The sequence below is a fragment of the Nanorana parkeri genome, unplaced genomic scaffold (assembly GCF_000935625.1).
Source record: "Nanorana parkeri isolate BGI_ZX_2015 unplaced genomic scaffold, ASM93562v1 scaffold30, whole genome shotgun sequence".
Lineage (NCBI taxonomy): Eukaryota > Metazoa > Chordata > Amphibia > Anura > Dicroglossidae > Nanorana > Nanorana parkeri.
This window is the reverse complement of record NW_017306298.1, coordinates 1,902,219-1,923,818: the sequence shown is the minus strand read 5'-3', so window position 1 is coordinate 1,923,818 and position 21,600 is coordinate 1,902,219. Positions and strand designations below refer to the sequence as shown.

The 21,600-nt window shown below is 39.0% G+C and overlaps 1 protein-coding gene across 2 annotated transcripts in view; it reads left to right on the top strand.

Moving 5' to 3' along the window:
• Positions 1-1,601: 1,601 nt before the first annotated feature.
• WT1 (Wilms tumor 1) overlaps positions 1,602-21,600 on the top strand; it is a 53,672-nt gene continuing 33,673 nt past the window's right edge. For both annotated transcript variants that reach the window (XM_018567795.1, XM_018567788.1), the window contains exons 1-3: positions 1,602-2,184; positions 15,310-15,432; positions 17,700-17,802. In XM_018567795.1, the coding sequence (XP_018423297.1) occupies positions 1,797-2,184; positions 15,310-15,432; positions 17,700-17,802 (614 nt within the window). In that variant the 5' untranslated portion in view covers positions 1,602-1,796. The remainder of the gene's footprint in view (positions 2,185-15,309; positions 15,433-17,699; positions 17,803-21,600) is intronic.

Below are 21,600 nucleotides of genomic sequence, written 5' to 3'. Positions count from 1 at the left end.
AGATAGATAGATAGATAGATAGATAGATAGATAGATAGATAGATAGATAGATATGATAATTGATTTAATTGCATATATTTTTTCCAAGGTAACCCTATCCACATACAGTCCAAGGCGCAGAAGATGTGATCTCTGATTACCTTGTGTTATCCTGCTGTGCTGTACACTGATTTGGTTATTCCACCCAGATCACACGGGTGCAAATCACAGAGACCATCTACTTAAACAAACTGACCCATCAGAACTTTGTCTCACTTTTCAGGACCGTGTGAAAGTGTTTAAGAGAAATAACAAGTCACCCTGAAGTGATAGGGAGGAGGTGAAAGTTCATTATCGTTTAATGTGAATTTAAGGGCTTGCCACTCTAGGTAATAGATAGCTCTCCTGGAACTGGTGACAGTCCGCTATCTCTTGGGAGCATCTAGGATTGGGCATGCAGAAACGATCAGCAGTCCCATACATCTGACCTACATGGATCCTGTCATGGCATTTCAATTAACACTGCTGTCACTGCTACTAGCTAGGTCTGTGCATTGGGACGGATTTACTAAAGGAGTGGAGGATGTTCAATTAAGGAAGCGAAAGTTCCTAGTGAAAAAGGCAATGTCCTATTCAAATAAAATACCCATGTGCAGGGGAAAAATAAAAAAAAATATTGTTTTACTTGCACATGATTGTAGTGAGCATTCGCTTTGCAAACAGTCTATTCTCTTTCAGTGAATCAGTCCCAATGCAACTTACAATTATATAGTACAGATTAATGTTAGGATATAGTAACAGATGTGTGTATATATTAGTCTCATTGTCTGTATATATATATATAATAAATAGAGATATGCTTAGCTACAAAAAATACCAGTCACATATCTTTGACCTAACAGATCCATTACTAGAAGTACCACATAAGTCCATGTTATGTTTTACTGTAGCTATCCACCTGCCAATATCTCCACATATATATGTGTCTATCTATCCATCTATCTATCTATCTATCTATCTATCTATCTATCTATCTATCTATCTATCTACCTATCTATCTATCTATCTATCTATCTATCTATCTATCTATCTATCTCTCTATCTATCTACTTACCATATCCTTACAGATTCACATCCAGGAACTCCACATACACATCTATCACTGCATCTACCCACCAGCCTCTCTCTACCCCTGATAGTACAGTACCAGTACAGACAACATAACATAACCAATATCATCAGAATAACTTTCTATCCACAGAGCACACAATCACCTAAGCATTCCATAATGCTAACCCACATTCACAGGCAATGCATTTGAAAGATTTGATATTGAACAGTCAGTTGTATGAGGATCTAGAAGGAGGGGAGAAGTCAATGAGGATGGCGATACTTACTGGATCCAATTAATTTCTGCAGCATCCTTGAACTTATACACAGCCCAGCAATGTTATTTTTGTTGCTTATATGAGGCTAGTGCGTCACTGGCAGAATTTTAATAAGTGGGAGAGATGCACCCCCCCCCCCCCCCCCCCCCCCCGCGGGGGGGCGGGTTTAGCAGTGTAGAGTGCTGTGGCTGTGGATAAGGGTGCAGTGTATGAATGGGATCCAGGCACAGACTCCTCCTCCATTACTATCCCCTATTAGAACATTAGGGACCAGTAGGAGACACAAGCTCCGGCAGCTCCCACACCGCACACTTCTATCGGGACAACAGTTGGGACTTTTGTCAGCTCTGAGTAGTCACCTTTGTCGGGACATTTGCTGAGCCAAGAACCGGGACCCAGTCTTAGCGGATCTGCCAAGTGAAGGGTCAGATGGGGTCCGATGTGCGGGACATGAACACCCTCCTACCTCCAGTCTCCTCTCTGGCCGGGAACAGCAGCTGCAGCGTGCCGGTGAACAGCAGCGCCCAGTGGGCCCCGGTGCTGGACTTTCCCCCGGGGAACCCGTACACCTCCCTCGCCCCTCACTCGTTCATCAAGCAGGAGCCTACCTGGAACCCGGACCTGCATGAGGAGCAATGCCTGAGCGCCTTCACCGTACACTTCTCTGGACAGTTCACCGGAACGGCGGGGGCATGCAGGTACGGAGCCTTCGGGGCGCCACCCCCCAGCCAAACCACCACGGGGCAGCCTCGGATGTTCCCCAATACCCCCTACCTGTCCAACTGCCTGGAGAACCAGCAGGGCATCAGGAACCAAGGTAGAGGCAATCACCAAATCCCATACAATACACCCAGAGAGGCTGTGTGGGAGTCACACACTATAATATATACATATATAAACATTTTGACATTTTAGTTGTTGGTAATTGTTGTCATTGCAATGTTACAAAACACATAGGCAATTCTTAAAATAGAATCTTATCAATAGTCACCATACTTTTTTGTTCTGTGAACATTACAATATACTAATTGTTACTGTTATTGAACACACACACAGTATGATGTAAACATATAAAAACATTTTGCTATTACAAAAATTAATGTCAAGTTAATTGCTGTTACTGTGCTATTACAAAACACACAGGTAGTTTCTTAGTCTAAGAGTTAGTGTCAAGCAAATTGTTGTTTCTGTAATATCACAAACCACAGGCAGTTCTCAATAGCTAATCTTAACAATAGTTAGTACACCTTTTACCTGTGAACATAACAATATACTATTACTTACAGGTTTTTTTTTGCATTGACTAATATGCTACACTAACTGTCATTTAAACAAGAAATTACTAATAAGCACAGAAAAAAAGTTGTTTTGTGCCTTAATCATTGATATTTAAATTTTGATTGCAACTACTGGAATGGTTAATTTGTGTATATATCTTTTAGGTTATTCACAAAAGGGTGAAGAGGTTGGAGAAGGCAGGAGAAGTGAACAATCTAGGACAACATAGCTGAATTGGAAAGTGATCTGAATTGGAGAATTTCTCCAAATCAGCTATTTTGTACTAGATTGTTCACTTCTGCCTTCTCCAAACTCTTCACCCTTTTGTGAATAACCCTGTAAACATTTGGAAGCTGGTTTAGTTTATAAAACAGAGTAAGGACTGATAATAGGCAGTAACTCAATGACTGTGTGTAGAGATGTTTCAGTGATATGTATGAAACGTGTTAATGTATGTTTCCTGATTTTGCTTGCTGGTGCAGTCATATGTCTTCTGTATGGAGGGTATGTCTGCTGGTGCTTGGGTCAGCTAACTTGTATGCAGAATTAAGGACCATGAGCTCTCACATAATCTTTATTAACTGGTTTATATATTATGGTTTAAACAACATTTATATTATTCACTTTTAATATGCAAATGTTTGAGAAAAATAAAAACAGATAATATTTAAAACTAAACAAGATGATATCTACATTGTAAAGAGCTTGTCCAGGAACTGCACAGACAGTCCCACTGATGTTATGTAGTTGCCTCCAAAGACTGCCAACAGAGCAACAGGCTGCACAGCAATTATATTTACATGTCAGCGGAGAGGGCTTTACATACCCAACTGTGACTGTAAACCTGTCCATGCACCGTACAATCTGATTGTACAGGCTCCTTAAGATTTGTAAGTAACATGACTAGTTATACATTGAATGGATTGCTAAGATAGAAGACCTTGTACTACATAGCTCAATCAGCTTCTCTCTTCAGTTTCTTCAGTTAAGCTTTGAAAATGAAAGGTGGATGCTGATTGGTTGCAATGCAAAGCTGCTCCACACTTTTGTCTGCTCCAGTTTTGATAAATTCCCCCCATGTGTACAATCAGATTGTAATGATTTGTTTATCTTTAATGCGAGTTGCTAATGAGGCTGATTCACTAGAGAATGTTTATATATCTTAGTGAATGTAGAGATGTTGTGTCCACTTAAATCTTATATTCAAGTAGAGCCATTTTTACCTTTACAGTTTTGGGTCCACAGATTGAACACCTTGCTAAGTGAACATTTTCTACCCCTACACGAAATCTCTCTCTCTCTCTCTCTCTCTCTCTCTCTCTCTCTCTCTCTCTCGTATATATATATTTTTTGTAGATAGATGATAAAAAATATGTGGATGATAGACAAATAGTTTTTTGGGGGTTATAATGCCCCTTTAAGTTCAAGTTCAAGAGGAAACAGTAATACAGTGCACATGAGGGGAGGTGGGGGTTGTAAAGAGGGCAGCATGATGAATTATAAGAAAGGGGATTACTGCTGGCTGGAGACCTCCTACATAATCCCAATACACACATATACAGTGTGATCGCACATACTGGTGTACTAACTAATGGGGTTTGTTGGGGCTGCTGTCTTACTAAAACCTGACACAAGAATATGTTAGCAGCCTATTCATTAGGACAGTATGAACAGTAGCATGGAGCAACCAGTTCAGAATGATCTCATACTGGTCTCTCTTCATTGAACTGGGATCAGGCTGCTAGGGGTTACTACAAGCCTTTCAGCATTGGACAAGCATAAGCATGGACTTATTTTGTATAATATGATACACATTGAGATGTACATACTGCCTCCTATTCGGGTTGAATTACAAAGGAGAGACTGTTTACTTAGCAAAGTAAACGTGCACTAAACTTTGTAAATAAGGTCCAGCTATGTTGTTTTCTGTTCTGTTGTTTTTTTTTTTTTTTTTTTTAATTCTCCTCTAATTTGTTTTGGGTGTTCAAAGTGAACACAAGTTCGCCTTATTTACTATCACATTCACTTTGCAAATGAACATCCATTTTGCTAAATGGACAGCCTCCATAACGTTAAGGAATTCATGAAAATGTGTATTTTCACTGACCTTAGTACATAAGGTGAAGCTGTGTTCACTGTAATATTTCAATCATCTGCCGGGTAAAATCATCCTTTTTAAGTTTCCCTCACACATTAATGGGTATTTAAGAGAAATCCAGGTTCAACTTATATGCCAACATTCACATTGCTAAGCTTTGAACGGCCTCTACATCTTAGTAAATAAACTCTATTCTAGGTTAGTATTTTGATACAAGATTACTGTTTTTAGGTTACTTTTAGCTGTAATTCCAATCCTTAATAAAATGTAATCCAATGTGTAGTACTGTAACTTTCTTATGTGAAACATGCTATCTATCTGTTTACCCAGATACAGTAGATGCAGGTAGTGTACATGTTGCTGAGTATTTTACCATCGTTTGTACAAGACTAGCTGTAATAATGGGGCATTAAAAAATCCTGGTTCCCTTAGATAATTTTAAGGCATTAACTGCAGTATTAAAGTATGCTAAAAAAATAAGATTATTTTTCTTTATAAAGGCATTTAAAACAGCCCATTAATATCTAATCTTGAAAAACAATTAAATTCGCCAACTTAAAAAATATGTCCTGTTAAACGCTGCAACAGCAGAAATGCAGCTTGTTAAAAAAATAAACATATGTGGTCAAATTTATTATAGTTGCTAGTGGCTTTTTTATTGTCAAAAGAATTGCCATTATCGTGCAGTTATTGTAAAAAATAAAATAAAAAGAGAGCAAAAGTAACATTGTAAACAGAGGAATAGACATTTATTAAATATAATACAAATATAATAATAAAATAGTTTGCTTCTGTATTATGTATTTTGCTTCTGTATCATGCTAACTGTATTTTACAATATAGATGACTGGGGTTAAATATAGTTGAATATCAGTATGGTAGTATATTTTTTTATAGTATAATATGATATATAAAATATGTGTGATAGTATAAAAAATAGGATACAATAAATAGTCCTATCTAAATAATTATAAAATTAAATATCGAAAAATGCAGTATTTATACAATATATAGAGCTTTTTATTATATTTAACAACTTTCTAGTATAGTGTACAATCTACTATTGGCATGCACGATTATCTATCTATCTATCTATCTATCTATCTATCTATCTATCTATCTATCTATCTATCTATTATTGGGCTATTTTAATAAAGGAATTGGGAATATTCACACAATTAATTGTATGAATATTCACTTCAATTATCCAATCAGGTACAGATGAAATAAGAAAACATGAATTTTCATTTCACGTGGGTGGACTAATAAAGTAATTATTTACACAATTTATTGTGTGAAGATCCTCAACTACTTTTGTAAATCAGCCTTAATACGTTTTCAATGATTGCTGCAGATATGCAGATATCTATATATAGATCTATATATAGATATATTAATTAGGTACCATATATTTGTTTCATATTAAAAATCTGCCATAATTTAGGTTTCAAAACATGAAACCTAAATTATGCCAACTTTTTTTTTTACTAATTCCTAAATATTTAATTCTCAGCCTGTAGTAGAAATCTTGGCAGCATCGCATAATGAAAACCCCAGTGCAATCAATGGAATTGGTGTAGCACGGTATCTCGTGACAATAATAATCTCATTTTACAAATATCTGGGAGTCGGAGCCCACAAATTCGTCCACACTGAGGCTGGACTGAGTCAAGGTTAAACCTTTCATTATTCTCTTTGGGCATCGTGGGAAAAGCGTTACCTTGCTGGTATAATATTCCCCATGTGCCAAGTAATGGAAAAGTCTCCATTAGACGTGTGCCCAGTTATTGCCTTGTCATGGGGGCAGCCACCCCTGTGTACAGACAGCTGTGGGCCATTCATGTTTTTCAACACGTCCTAATCAGCCCAGGCGGCGATAAGAAGCTAATTAAAGAGAACTTTCTATGAAAAGATCCCTTCAATGCTGCGAGTCTTATCGGTTTCCTAAAGCTTTGGGTCTAGCGGGACCTGGAACCGCAGCCAAGGCATGGCTCTGCTCCGAGGATGAGCTTGTCAAGGTCGCACATGAGAAGCATCATCTGGACAAAATGTATGAAGGATAAAGAAAGCCTATCGTGGACACTAACAAAGACCTTCCCGTATATCTTCTGCAGGGGAGTCATGTACAAAAACGGGGTGCACAAAGTACTGATTGATGTATCATTGCATTATTCTTTAAATATATTTATTTACTATAAGAATCTTTAATAAAATATAAATTAGTATACACTTCAATGATTCAATCATGTGAAAAGCAAATTCCTGTTCACTTTGAACACCCAATTAAATTATATTCACTATTCTATCTTCTATCTATTTTCTTTCTTTCTTTCTTTCTTTCTTTCTTTCTTTCTTTCTTTCTTTCTTTCTTTCTTTCTTTCTTTCTTTCTATCCTCCTATCTATTTATGATCTATCTGTCTATGTATTTATGTATGTATGTATGTATGTATGCCTATCTATCTATCTATCTATCTATCTATCTATCTATCTATCTATCTATCTATCTATCTATTATCTGTCTATCTATCTATATTGGTTGTATGATTTATATTACTTTTTGTGAGTCTGCAATATGTCTGTTATCATTTTAAAGAGTGTTTGCATATGGTGTGTACTTAAAAATGGATGTATTTTATTTGTGCGATCTTGTAAATGGCTGTGTCTACCTATCTGTGTGCTGGTATGATAGAATCTGACATACATATGGTAGACACGTGCTGAAGTCACCATGATACATTGCATAGACAGTCTTACACCTTATAAGCAAACTGACTTTTTATGTTTATGTTTCTAAGTCTTACAATGTCATTTGGGGACCTGGGAGAGATCTTGTATATACATGTGCGTTCAGAACACCAGGGACCCCCATTATGATAGTCCCTTTTCCAGCCCAGGCTGTACAGTGCAGGACCTGATACTTGTGACAAAGAGTGCAGAGAAGTCTTCTTTGTTGTAATTTGTCCTGGATATTTTCTCCTTACTGGCTGTGCTAATTAATGAAAGTGTCTCCCCGCAGCTTGATGGATGGTCCGGGGCTGCAGAAAGGGCTGACACCATTTGTTTGGAATACATATTGAAAGTTTATTTTCTGACAAGTAATTTTCCATGCAGTGGGGTGCTGCTATTTTTAACTGCTTTGCTTTAAAAAAGAAAAGCAAAGCAAAACAAGACCCAAGCTGTTCAACATTTGAATAGCTTTGGCCTTAATTACATATAAACAGATACAATATACTAATTTTTGAATACAGTTAAAGCATCTCTGCTATTCACTTGGAGCATTTGCTGCCAGGATTTAATCATTTAACAGAAATAAAAGGGAAACTAAATTGATTTATAATTGATCAAAATTAATATTAAAAAATATTACCAATCTTTCTTTCTTTCTTTCTTTCTTTCTTATCTATTTTCTTTCTTTCTTTCTTTCTTTCTTTCTTTCTTTCTTTCTTTCTTTCTTTCTTTCTTTCTTTCTTTCTTTCTATCCTCCTATCTATTTATGATCTATCTGTCTATGTATTTATGTATGTATGTATGTATGTATGCCTATCTATCTATCTATCTATCTATCTATCTATCTTTAAATTATATTCACTATTCTATCTTCTATCTATTTTCTTTCTTTCTTTCTTTCTTTCTTTCTTTCTTTCTTTCTTTCTTTCTTTCTTTCTTTCTTTCTTTCTTTCTATCCTCCTATCTATTTATGATCTATCTGTCTATGTATTTATGTATGTATGTATGTATGTATGCCTATCTATCTATCTATCTATCTATCTATCTATCTATCTATCTATCTATCTATCTATCTATCTATCTATTATCTGTCTATCTATCTATATTGGTTGTATGATTTATATTACTTTTTGTGAGTCTGCAATATGTCTGTTATCATTTTAAAGAGTGTTTGCATATGGTGTGTACTTAAAAATGGATGTATTTTATTTGTGCGATCTTGTAAATGGCTGTGTCTACCTATCTGTGTGCTGGTATGATAGAATCTGACATACATATGGTAGACACGTGCTGAAGTCACCATGATACATTGCATAGACAGTCTTACACCTTATAAGCAAACTGACTTTTTATGTTTATGTTTCTAAGTCTTACAATGTCATTTGGGGACCTGGGAGAGATCTTGTATATACATGTGCGTTCAGAACACCAGGGACCCCCATTATGATAGTCCCTTTTCCAGCCCAGGCTGTACAGTGCAGGACCTGATACTTGTGACAAAGAGTGCAGAGAAGTCTTCTTTGTTGTAATTTGTCCTGGATATTTTCTCCTTACTGGCTGTGCTAATTAATGAAAGTGTCTCCCCGCAGCTTGATGGATGGTCCGGGGCTGCAGAAAGGGCTGACACCATTTGTTTGGAATACATATTGAAAGTTTATTTTCTGACAAGTAATTTTCCATGCAGTGGGGTGCTGCTATTTTTAACTGCTTTGCTTTAAAAAAGAAAAGCAAAGCAAAACAAGACCCAAGCTGTTCAACATTTGAATAGCTTTGGCCTTAATTACATATAAACAGATACAATATACTAATTTTTGAATACAGTTAAAGCATCTCTGCTATTCACTTGGAGCATTTGCTGCCAGGATTTAATCATTTAACAGAAATAAAAGGGAAACTAAATTGATTTATAATTGATCAAAATTAATATTAAAAAATATTACCAACAACAGTAATAATAGTGCAAATGACAATCTTGCAGTAAATTTAGTTTAATTTGTTTTATGGTGTTAAATAAAATATTTAAACAAATGTTTGATATTCTCAGAGTAGTTTTGTAGTTTAGTGTCTGGTTTCTTGTTTTAAGGTATATATGTTTTTTTTTAATGGAACATATTTATAAAAAGGGCATTTTAATGCAATTAATTTGCAGGGAATATTTACCTTGCATAAAAAGTTTTGATATAAGCAGCGCAGTAATCCAGTGATAACAATGCACTAAACAAACTGCAGATATAGAGGACACAATAGTTCATGACAAAAAACGGATCCTCCTTGGAGGGTTACTGGCCTTCACAGATCTGACCTGGTCAGCTCACATTAGTGGTAACAACTGTTAAACCAAATATAATACAAGTTAAAAGAGAGAAATATGTAGGTTGCCATTGCTGACCTCCATGTATAATTCTACTGGCTTGGCTGTCTCTGGCTTACCAGATCACTGACCTGGAAAAAGTATGCAGCAACTGACACTAGACTGCATATGTGTTACGGGTCACTGGCTTAAAGTATATCCTTTTTTGGTTTTGGATGAGGCACCCTGACAAGTTTCTATTGTTGTCTGTGGCACCATTGGGGAGATTCACCCTTCTATATGACAATTCTCACCATAAAAAAAAATATAGGGGGACAAGAGGTAAAGGGAAATCTTCCGCTGGGCACATCTGTTCCAGGGACAACTGTCCCCTCACTTTGGGATATTTCCTTTACCTTCCTGTTGCATCTCCGGGGCAGGAAGTGAAGGAAAATTTCCCCAATTGTACACACACACACAGCATGAAAAACCTGTCAGAAGTTCTAACCCTCTACTCTATCCAAAACTGAAAAAAGTTTTGTCTGTACATATACTATAAAGAATAGTAGTCATTGGCTCAGCATGACAACCAGATAACCAGCATTTTCAGAAGAAGATCTCATAGCAGCCTACAAATGTATCACAGTACATTTCCTTTAATGGGAGAGGAGACATTCTTGCCAACATATTCATGTTATTGCGCCTCTATGTATGCATGTTAGATAGGGACCTTAGATTGTAAGCTCCTTGATAGCAGGGACTGATGTGAAAGTGCAACTACATAAAGCGCTGCGTAAATTGTCAGCACTATATAAATACCTGTAATAAATAAATAAATACATAAATAAATACATTGATATTTCCCACTATTATAAATGTTCCAGAGTTCTATCTTATTCACATTGGGGTTGATTTAGGAAAGAACTAGACCAGAGGCTGTTCACTCAAAGTAAATGTTTACCTCGCAAAGTGAATGTTAGTAAATAAACTAAACGTGTGTTTACTTTGAATACCCAGTCAAGTGTGAGGAAAATTTAAAAAAAACAAATGTATTTGTAGTGAATTGATTGGTTGACTGAAGTGAGCACAGCTTCTCCTTATCATTTTTTTCTCATTTATAGTCAATTACCCCAGTATAATTTTATGTCTGAAAATGAAAAAAAATCCTTTTTGCAACCTCTTAGCAATCAGTTTGGAGTCAGATATGAAATGGAAGAGTTTTTTTTTTTTTTACATATTGCTCTTTGTTTTATCACATAAGGCCCTTTAGATTTAATATATAATAACTGTAGTGGATATCCCGGGCTCATCTTATATGAGGATTATTGGAAAATGTAAAAATTACAAAAAAGTAGATTATTACATAAACTTTGGTTTTTATCCGTCACTCCTAATGCTCATATACCATTCCAGTCCAGCAGGGCTGGTATGAAGATGGCCACCAATCAAGTTACAATATAAATTGCAGACATTTTTCCTTACAGTAAGATTGAGTTGATTGAGCGCATGGATTCTGCACCAGAACGGAGCATATGGCCTTTTGTACATAACCCTCTAGGAATCATTTTTTTTATGCCCGCTGTGTTTGTGTCAAATATCCAGCAAGGAGATATCTCTATTTTCAGATACTTTTAAGCTACATACATAATGACCGTAAGAAATTTACTGATCATATACTCATGTTACTGGCCAGGAAGGTCTAGTATAAATTATCGCTAAAATGCCTGCGTTTAGATGTGTAAACATGCATGCATAAAATTCTCTTTCCATGACTCCTGCTAAATCCATTTTTTGACCCACAGGTATGGGCATATGCCTTCTGCTACCACCCAATTAGCTGCTGCTGGGGAATACCCGACCCACAGCTGCACATAGGCAAAGGGGCGGAATGCAGTAATTTAATTGACCTTATATACCTGTATGGCTATATTTGGTCGATGGCATTGACCCAATATGTCCATGTGGTCATAAAAAGACATTGATGTCAGCACAAGCATCCGAACCCATTGTTCATGTGCAGCTGAGTGGGTGAGTGGCACTTCCATCTTCAGAGGAGCCCACGTTCAGTTTGGGTTAGTTCTAAGCCTGTGTTCATCTTCAATCACAACACATAATGGCCTATTTGTATCAGCTCAGTTGGGCTGCATTGGACAGAATTGCCCCGTATATGGTAGTCCTAATGCATAGACAAGGTAATGTGCCTTGTATCCTATTGCTTCAATTCTGGAAAAAAAGTAGGGCATTTCTTGCATCTTTTAAACAGCACGTTCTAATGCACTATAATGCATTGCATGTAGTTAAATGAAGTGTCAAGTTTAAAAAAGTTTGTAAAATTTGTAAAAAGCAAGCCCTGGGAGGTGTTTTAAAATGCATTCCAGCATCTGAGTGCACATTATGATCACCTTAACGCAAACCCACTGTGAATGAGCCCTTATAGTGGATTTTCTTTATTGCTAATAACTGATCTTCAGTGGGGTATGATTTATTGCAGGAGTAGAGACTGTACGGCTTCATTCATAGTAGGTTTCAAGCAGGTTATTGTGAATTCCTGCAGCAAGAATCACTGGTGGGACTGCATGTAATTGCTCCCTGTGCGATTATATCCGAACACCGGTGGACAGCTGCAGCCATTGTCAGCCTGTCATCACTTAGTGCAGGTTGAGCGGCCGCTACCTGGAATCACCTGCCATTCTTGCTGCAGGATTCGGCCTAAAGCAATTCATCCCCACGAAGCTACCTCCTTATGTATCACTTGCTCTTCCCTTTTAGATTGTAAGCCCTCAGGGGCAGGGCCCTCCTTACCATCTTGTCTTGAATTGTATGGTTATTGTAATGTCTTCCTTATATTGTAAAGCGCTGTGCAAACTGTTGGCGCTATATAAATCCTGTATAATAATAATGAGGCCTTAACATCAATGTTAACTTCGATCATCCAATCCTGTGCAAGCCAAAGTCCTGTCTTTTAAAAAACAATATTATTACTTTTGTACATGACTAGGTATTAAAGTGTGCATTGGTTCACCTTATGAGAAAATCTTCAATTTGCTAAGTTTGCAGTTTCTACTCCTTCAGTAAACCAACCCAAATCGCTTTCCCAGGCCAAGCTGCGTGCCCTTGAAAAATAAGCAAACAAGCCAAGAGGTAGTAGCTGCAAAGCTACTTTACGGCTTTGCTCCAAGTAACTGATCAACAGAGAAGAGAATGGTGTGTGGCAAGTTTTTTCTATGGACCACATGAGCTATTCATTACTGACTTGTTTTTGAAGGTGCATTCTCTGTCGGTGATTTGTAACAAGCATGTGTGCATGCTTTTTTGCAGGCCAGTGATTATGTGTATAGAACAAATATTCCTTTCTACTATGTTTTTCTGTTGAAAACTTTTTTCTAGACAATTATGAGCACTTCTGGCTTGCTCTGCTGTTTTGGGGGTACAGTCTGGACTTCATGTGCATAGTTATTATTATTATTATTACATAGTATTTATATAGCGCCAACAGTTTGCGCAGTGCTTTACAATATAAGGAAGACATTACAGTTACAATACAATTCAAGACAAGATGGCAAGGAGGGCCCTGCCCCTGAGGGCTTACAATCTAAAAGAGGAGGGGGAAATGATACATGAGGTAGCTGTGGGAATGAATTATGTGAGAATGTGAAGGTTCAGTGGTTAGGTTGAGGTGGGATAGGCTTCCCTGAAGAGATGAGTCTTTAGGGAACGCCTAAAGGCAGTCAAGGTGGGAGATAGACGGACAGGTCAAGGTGGGAGATGGACGGACATAGTTATCTCCCTTTGTTTACATGGATTCTTCTAGGTGCAATTGTTTCTTCTATTCCATCCAAAAAACATAAAACTTTTTGGGTTATGGGCAGGGCTGGATTTACTCTCTCTGCTGCCCCAAGGCCAGGTTCCTCAATGCACCCCACAACCCGCCAACCCCCCCCCCCTTTCCAATGGAGAACCTCAGACCTGCAGGCTGCTTACAAGTGATCTCAGCGACATCGCCGGGATCACTTGTACAAATCAAGCGGCAGCTTCCCCGCTGTACATTTAGCCCTGCTTGCCCAAAGCAGGGCTAAATGTAGAAAAAAACTAACCGCCCGGCGCCGTTCAATTGTTCACTTCTCCTGCCTCCTCCAAACCCTTCACCCTTTTGTGAATAACCCTGTATGACTGTGGATGGGAAATGAGACTGTAAGCTCCTTTGTGGAGGAGGCGACTGTTGTCTGGGAGGTTTTGAAATCATGCTGGGGATGTAGCAAGGGGTAGAGTTGCTTGCATGTTATTGGATGATCACAAGGCATTACTAAGCTAAGAGAACATTTTCTATGTTATTAGTAAACCAATTCTGGAGTTAATCTAGAACTGAACCAAAAACTTGATATCTTAATTTTTGGATAGAGTAAGAGAGAGTTATAACTCCTGTCAGCTTTTTTTTGCCTACGGTGTCCTATTCGGATAGCTACAACAGGAACTGAAAGGAAATTCCTTCAAAGTGAGGGAAATCCCTGGTGGTCAACAGGGTCACCAGAACTAAAGTTCCCATTGGAAGATTTCCCATCTATTCCTGTTCTGGTGAATTTTTTTTTTTCACTTTCAGTGTTAACAGTCACCAGGACAAACAGAGAGGGTCAATCTCTGTAATGGGTACACAGACAGCAATGAAAGCCTGACAGATGTTCTAATTCCACCCTACTCTATCCAAAACTAACAAAAAGTTTTGGATTCAGTTGCACGTTAATGAGTTTGTTTAGCCAAAATGTGTTTTCTTTTTGGTTTTGAATAAAGTGGAGAAGGATTAGACTCCCTGTTGGATTTTATTGCTATCCAGGAATCCATTAGAAAGATTCCCCTCTGTCCTTTTGCTGTTGGCAATGGTTTCACCAGATAGGGTGTGAGCATAAATTTACAATGGCGACACAGAAAGAAAATAAAATTGTAGAAAGGCATCATGGCACACTCACAAACCAGTATGTAAAACAACTTGTCTCACCAATAAGGACAATGACAGAGGTTTGGATACACGTCTTCTGCAAAGGATGTGTAAGCCGCACTGCCGCGCCAAGGCACCTCTTATAGTGCGGTCCTAACTCTAAACTATGAGAGTCTCCATCTTGGAGCACATGGGGGCAGAAGATATCAAATTGGGTGCAGGCCTGTCAGGAGGACGCCCCCACCTCCTTAAAGTTGCACATTTTAGTAGAGTACGGTAAAGCTATAACCTCTCTCAGATTTTTATTGCAGTCTGTATACTTGTAGCAGATTTCCCCTCACTTCCTGTCTGGTGAAACTCTTGTGAGTGGGGCAGGATGTGAGAGTAAATCTTTCTAATGGATTCCCAGGCAAGAACCTGACAAGGGTTCTGATTCTGACCCTTCCCAACTCTACCCAACATTTAGCTGGAACACTTGAATAGACCTGTAGCCATGACTGATATAATATTGAAGGGTAAAAAGGTATGAGGGAGGTAAGAAGTATGATATTTCAATAAAGAAGATACACCAGCACTTTCAGCTCCTTAATAACAAAGTTACGCTCTTGTTTTTGAAAGGTTACAGCGCAGTGGCATTTGATGGAACTCCGAGTTATGGACATACCCCGTCTCACCATACGGCACAGTTCCCTAACCACTCCTTCAAACATGAAGATCCCATCACCCAGCAATCCTCTCTCGGTAAGTTATGCAAATATGTCATTCTCCATTGATGTCCAATGAAAATGCTGCCAAGTCAGGCTAATGTTACTTCTGAAATGATAGACAGTACCTGTAATATACCGTGTTTCCCCGAAAATAAGACACTGTCTTATATTTTTTTTGGCTCAAAAAAAACACACTAGGTCTTATTTTCGGGGTAGGTCTTATTTATTTTTTTAATGTATAACAATCCAAAGTTAATGCAAATCCAAATTAAATAATCCAAAATGGCAAAGTTAATAATAGGGTGATCAGGGCAATCAGGGGTGCCGTACCTTTCCAAGAGCAATTTGGTAACCAGAAAAAGCGAAGCACACTTTCAATATCGATTCCTCCAAAGGCGGAGTGCATTTGGTATTACTCCGCCTGTGACTGGAGTCGGCGCTATAGAGGAAGCATCAGCTTATGCGGCTCTGCTAACTCCGGTGCTGCTTCGCTTCCTCTAGTGCTGGCTTCATTGGCACAGCTGATTCTCTCCCTTCAGGTTCCCCCTTATGCCACCACCAGCCCTGGCAATGGTCACAACTAGGTCTTATTTTCGGGGTAGGTCTTATATTTTAGCAATTCCAAAAAATAGTACTAGGTCTTATTTTTGGGGTAGGTCTTATTTTCAGGGAAACAGGGTAGGAGTAAACAGAGCCTCGAAGGAGAAGGGTAGAAGGGGGTCACCATACCAGTTCCTTCTGGTGATGAAGAGTTTAGTTTAGTTTATTTGGCAGTAGCATGAAGGTGTGACAAATATGTATATATACAGTATATACTGTATATATTTATACTGTATATCTATATATACATATATAGATATACAGTGGTGGTGTGTGTGGTGTGTGTGTGTGTGTGTGTGTGTGTGTGTGTGTGTATGGGTGGTGTTGAGGCCGAGGTGTAGGGGGTTCACTGCAGGGTAGATGTTTTGAAAGTCTGAGAGTTCAGCTTAAAAAGAGAACTATGGGGTAAATGTTTTCCCCCATAGTTCTCTTAAGGGTCACGGGAGGATATACTAACCTCCTCTCGTGACCCAAAGCTCAGTATATCGCGAGCTACAGCTCGCGGTATACTGAGACCGCCACAGCCGGGACGGATCCCGACATTACTGTCGAGATCCACCCAGCTGCGTGAGTGACAGCTGGCTCTGCCTATCTAGAAGCAGAGCCAGCTGTGCCCACCCCCTCCCCTGTCCGTTCGTCCAGTCAGCACTGCAGGATCGGAGAATGGAGGGGGGAATCCCTGCGGGGAGCCGTGAGTGACAGTCACCACTCTCTGCAGGGAGATGATCGGGAAGTGAGCGAGCGATGGTATGCGTTCGCTCACTTCCCTATCTATTGAGCCGACGTGTGAGAGTTTCATTGTCACACGTCGGCTCGAACTATGAGGCTGAGTGATTTTCACTCACCTCATAGTTCTCCTTTAACTTTCAGTGATTGATTCACCTGCAATGAATGTTTAGTGAATGTCACTTTCACTGCTCTGTAAAAATACCCATTTAATTGTCTCTCAGCATTGGTGTCTTTTACATTTTACTCTCAATGTGTATGATTTTGCGATTTTGTGCAATTGGACAATACAAAACAGAACAGAAATGGTGACGCTGCTCATAGAGACCGATCAGAATTTATGTTTTTTTAGTTTCATAAGATTTTTATTAGTTTTTTCCAAGTATAGAAATACAGTTAGTACATACACTCCAACGTAGAGTGCATGCGCACATTGGTTCAAAAACATTAACATATGTATATGCTAAAGTGAAAAAAAAAAAGAAAAAGAGGCATATGTGTTCTAAACATGCTCCTTCGCGTTAAATGCTTAAACTGTATCCAGGGCACAGAAGAGCCCTATCTGTGTGGGTCCAGATTGCGTGGAAGAATTTATGTTTAATTAAAAAACAAATATATGAACCTTCTCTGGTTGCTGTGCATAACACTTCCACATTTCTTCTTATTTTTTTTACTATTTTAATAAATCATTGTCAGTGTTATAGAACAGATCACGTTTTCTGTCAATGCCTGACACCTGCACACAAGCAGCCCGGAGAGTTCCCTATGATTAGACGCAGACTGCGCTGTCTGAATGCTGAGATCTCATTTATTCTGGTTATACATTGGGAAGGGCAGACTATAAATCAGGGCTGAGCAGAGCAGTCCCCGAGCTGTGATCTGCCTGTGGAATTTGTGCAGTAGACAGGAGGGGTAATGGATGTGGATGGTGAGTGATCACTGATGGTTTACTAACTGCATATAATTTCCCTACAGGAGACCAGCAGTATTCTGTCCCCCCACCAGTGTACGGCTGTCACACCCCTACTGACAGCTGTACCGGCAGCCAAGCGCTCCTACTGAGATCCCCATACAACAGGTACGTCCTACACAGCCGTCTGTATCCGCACAGCAAATAATGAATCTGTAGGTCTTCTAAGGCCGTCTCCTCTTCCACAGCAAAAAAAGTTAAAGCTGAACTCTTTTTTTTTAATTTAATGCGTCTCAGTAATTATGAATACATCACCAAATGTATTTTTTAAAGTACCTAATTCTGACCTGGTATCAGCCTTGCTGTAGCTGTACAGCAGGGCTGATTTGTGAAAGGAAGAAGCCACATAGTTCATGTGCTGGCAAGAGCAATGTTGATAGGAGGAGAGAGCAGAGTGACAAAGAGGTGAGCTCATCACTGTGCTGCTTCTCCTTCTCACTGCCCAGTCACAGGCTGGGGGGGGGGAGGGGGGGGGGCAGCAGGGTGACCTGGGTTCAGAGGAAGTGGGTTATATGATGTTGGCCATCAGAATGAGGACATCTCTGAGATGATCTCTGAGAAGTAAAAACAAAATACTCTTATGGTGGGGCCCCCACACTGCAAAAAGGTTAGATGGTCATTAAGTTTAGAGGGTAGAGGAATAAGCTGGAATATGTACCTTATTCCTCGCTCCAGCAGGCTTCCTCCTACATGTGTGATAGTCCCCTGAAGCCTCTTCTCTAAGGCCCTGCAGCTGGCAGTTACACTTTGACGTCATCACATATAATGCAGGACCAATAGTGCTGCATTGTACATGAGGACGACAAGGGCCCGCCCACAATCTGGAGCATTAGAGAGAAAAGGTGAGCGCCAAAGCCTACCAGAGCGAGGAATAAGGTAAGCATTACAGCATGTCACTCTACCAATAGACTTAATAAGCATCTAATCCCTGCAGTGTAGGGGGGCCCCACTGCATGGGTATTTTTTTTGGTAATTCCCGGAGTTCAACTTTAACTTGCTTTGAAAGTTGCATTACATATTTTTCTACACTTTAGATTTTGATAGATAACAGTATGAAAAATTGGTGGCGGTGGTCCATATAAAATGACAATCTGTGAAGGGTTAGAGAAACCTTCACCAGCTCTGCCATGGAACTCTGTTATGTATAGATACACCCCTGAAAAATCTACTTTTACTCTCAGTTTTTCTGCTGACAGGTTTAGGGAAAGTTTGAGACACACTTAAAGTATCATATTCCCTTTTCATAACATGTTCGGCAGTGAATAGGAAATCATTTCTCAACTCTCGGTGAACTTGGATCCAGTCCTGTATCACCCTGATAAGGCTTGTCTGGAGACTGGTACACAAAGCACCCCACAGCCAATGGGGAACTGTGAGCTGGATATGACACTGCGTCCAGTAAATACTGGTATGCTCCTAACTGGCCTCAGGTCACTTCTTACACTTTCCCTTCTGCATAATATATGACGTCAGGGTAAAGGGTTAATGCAAGCTGAGGTCAGGGCTGGCGAGTGTAACATGAGACTTAGTGTAACCTCTGGAAGACTCACAGAAATTAGGATAAGTGACTGAGCTTTTGGGAGATGCCTCCTGAACGACCTGCATTGTCCTCAATTGCCAAAAGTAGCATCACAAAATTATATATTATCATCAATGATGCATTTCTTGCAGGAGCATGGCTCCCTTGACAAGCGCAGATGTTCAGGAAATAAGATGTCAAATAAATCCAGTATTTTTCTGTTTGAAATAGTGGTGAAATGTTATACTGAAATTAAAAAATAATGGTGACTGTCAAACATCAAAGCTTAAAGTAAAGGAGATACAAAAAACCCTCCATTGAATTCAATTATATATTTATTTAAGTGAATGCAAACTTGAATATATTGCTTAGTATGCTTGGCATTGCGTCTTCCTGTATACAGATTTCTTAAGCAAGTCGTTTTTTTGTGTGTATCAGTTGCAAATCTAACTATAAGTATCTTACCTGTAGCAATTGCCTCACAATTAGCAGCATCGTAGTCAGCATGCCTTGCAAGCTCCTTCAACTGGCCATTGGTCTATCAAAAGGTCAGCCTGATCAAATTGCCAGATTATATCATACAGAGGTACCATCAGTGCAGTCCAATTATAGAAGTGCCCAGTTGGTGCTCCTAGTCAACGGACCATGGGTACAAATGCTGCCTGTGCATAGGATCCCAAAACAACAAACCCATATGGGCTTACCAAGGAACAATCAAGGTAGACCCTCTTCTACTGCAGATTATCAGATCCTCTCCATAGAGGGTTCAGTTATTGGTTCAATGGTGCTGGTTCAGTGATGTTAGTAGTAATGGTGATGAGGGAGAGTTCATCTGGAACAAATTAAGTAGAAAGTGTACAGCCAGAGCATAACGTAGGTAACCTCTGATGAGACCGGCTGGTGGGCAAGGGGCATGCACATTTATGGAACAACAAGCATAAGCAAATTGTTCTTTGCATTTCTATCCTCTGCAATTAACTCAAGACATTTACAATACAATACCTATACAGGAGCCCACGCTGTATACAGTTAGTCATGTTGAAAAAATACAAAAATCCTTCAAGCTTAACCACCAAACAATACAAAATATAAATATTAAAGCCATATGTCGCAATAAGTTAATTAATTTTTTTGCCAAGCATTTGGCTATCTGCACGCTTGGTTTGCATCTGTTAAACCCAGGTCGTAGAATGACCCTCTGCCAGCAAAAAAAGCTATCCCTATAACATGACTCACACTTCCAGGGTCTGCAGAGTGGGGGAGTCCAGGAATAGATTAAAGCTCTCTCTACTGCGGGGGTCAAGAACCCATCATCTGTACTTTGCAGGCCAAAACAAACTCGGGATGATCTACTACTGATTTCCTTTAAAGTTCCTATTTTTCTCTAAATCTAGATTTCCTTTCATTTGACTCCAAAGATCATTAATCCAACCTCATCTTTCCATACACATAGTGGTAGAAGTGAGATTTAGTTGCACTGGTTTGATTCTGAACTATTTTTAGCTAGAACTCAATGGAAAACAAGAACAATAGAAGAACTGGTAACTGAAATTCATTAACTAACTTAGTCAATGTCAAGTAGTTGTATGTACTGTAGATACAAAGACAGGAGAGCCCCACTCAAACTTAGAGTCTGTCCATATATAGGATGTTGATTGCAAAAAGAGATCAATACTACATATGTAGAATATACTGATCTGTTTCGATGGAATTACAACCTTATATCTAGACTCTCAGTTTAAGCATTCTCTCCAATCTTTGTCTCTATGGTTTTTGTAGGGTCTTTTTTTTATAGAATCTCTAGTACATCTGAGCTTTTCAACCAGTGCTGAGCACATCCTAATACACCTGATCCTACGTTATCACCTATTTGGGTTCCAATGCTGTTGTCTATGGCTGTGTTATTCTACAAGTACTCTTGAGGTCATCTATATCGATACCGGGACGAGGAAAAAGGAACCGAGTTATAGTAATATTTGCAGCTTTGGTAAGAGAGATACAACTCTATCATGATACCACAAGCCTGGGGTCAGTGCAAAATGAAAAATGAGGGGAAATAGGAGGTTCTGCTCACTCAGTCACAATGCTTTATGAAATTTTACAGGACCAGCATGCCCTTAGATATGAATACACTGTAGAAACATCGCATTAGTGTTTCAGTAATTATTTCTAGAAAATGTAACCTGACAGGGTATGGTGAGATGGGCCTAAAGGAACCAAAATGTCCTTCACAGAACTAACCAGCTATACATCCAGATTTATATGATGATTGAATATCGAGCCATTTATTCCAAACTTTATATCGCTGTTTCAGTTTTGTTGTCCATTATAAGTGCAGTACATGGAAACTATGGCTTCTATGGAGTAGGGCTTGTAGAGAGATGAGA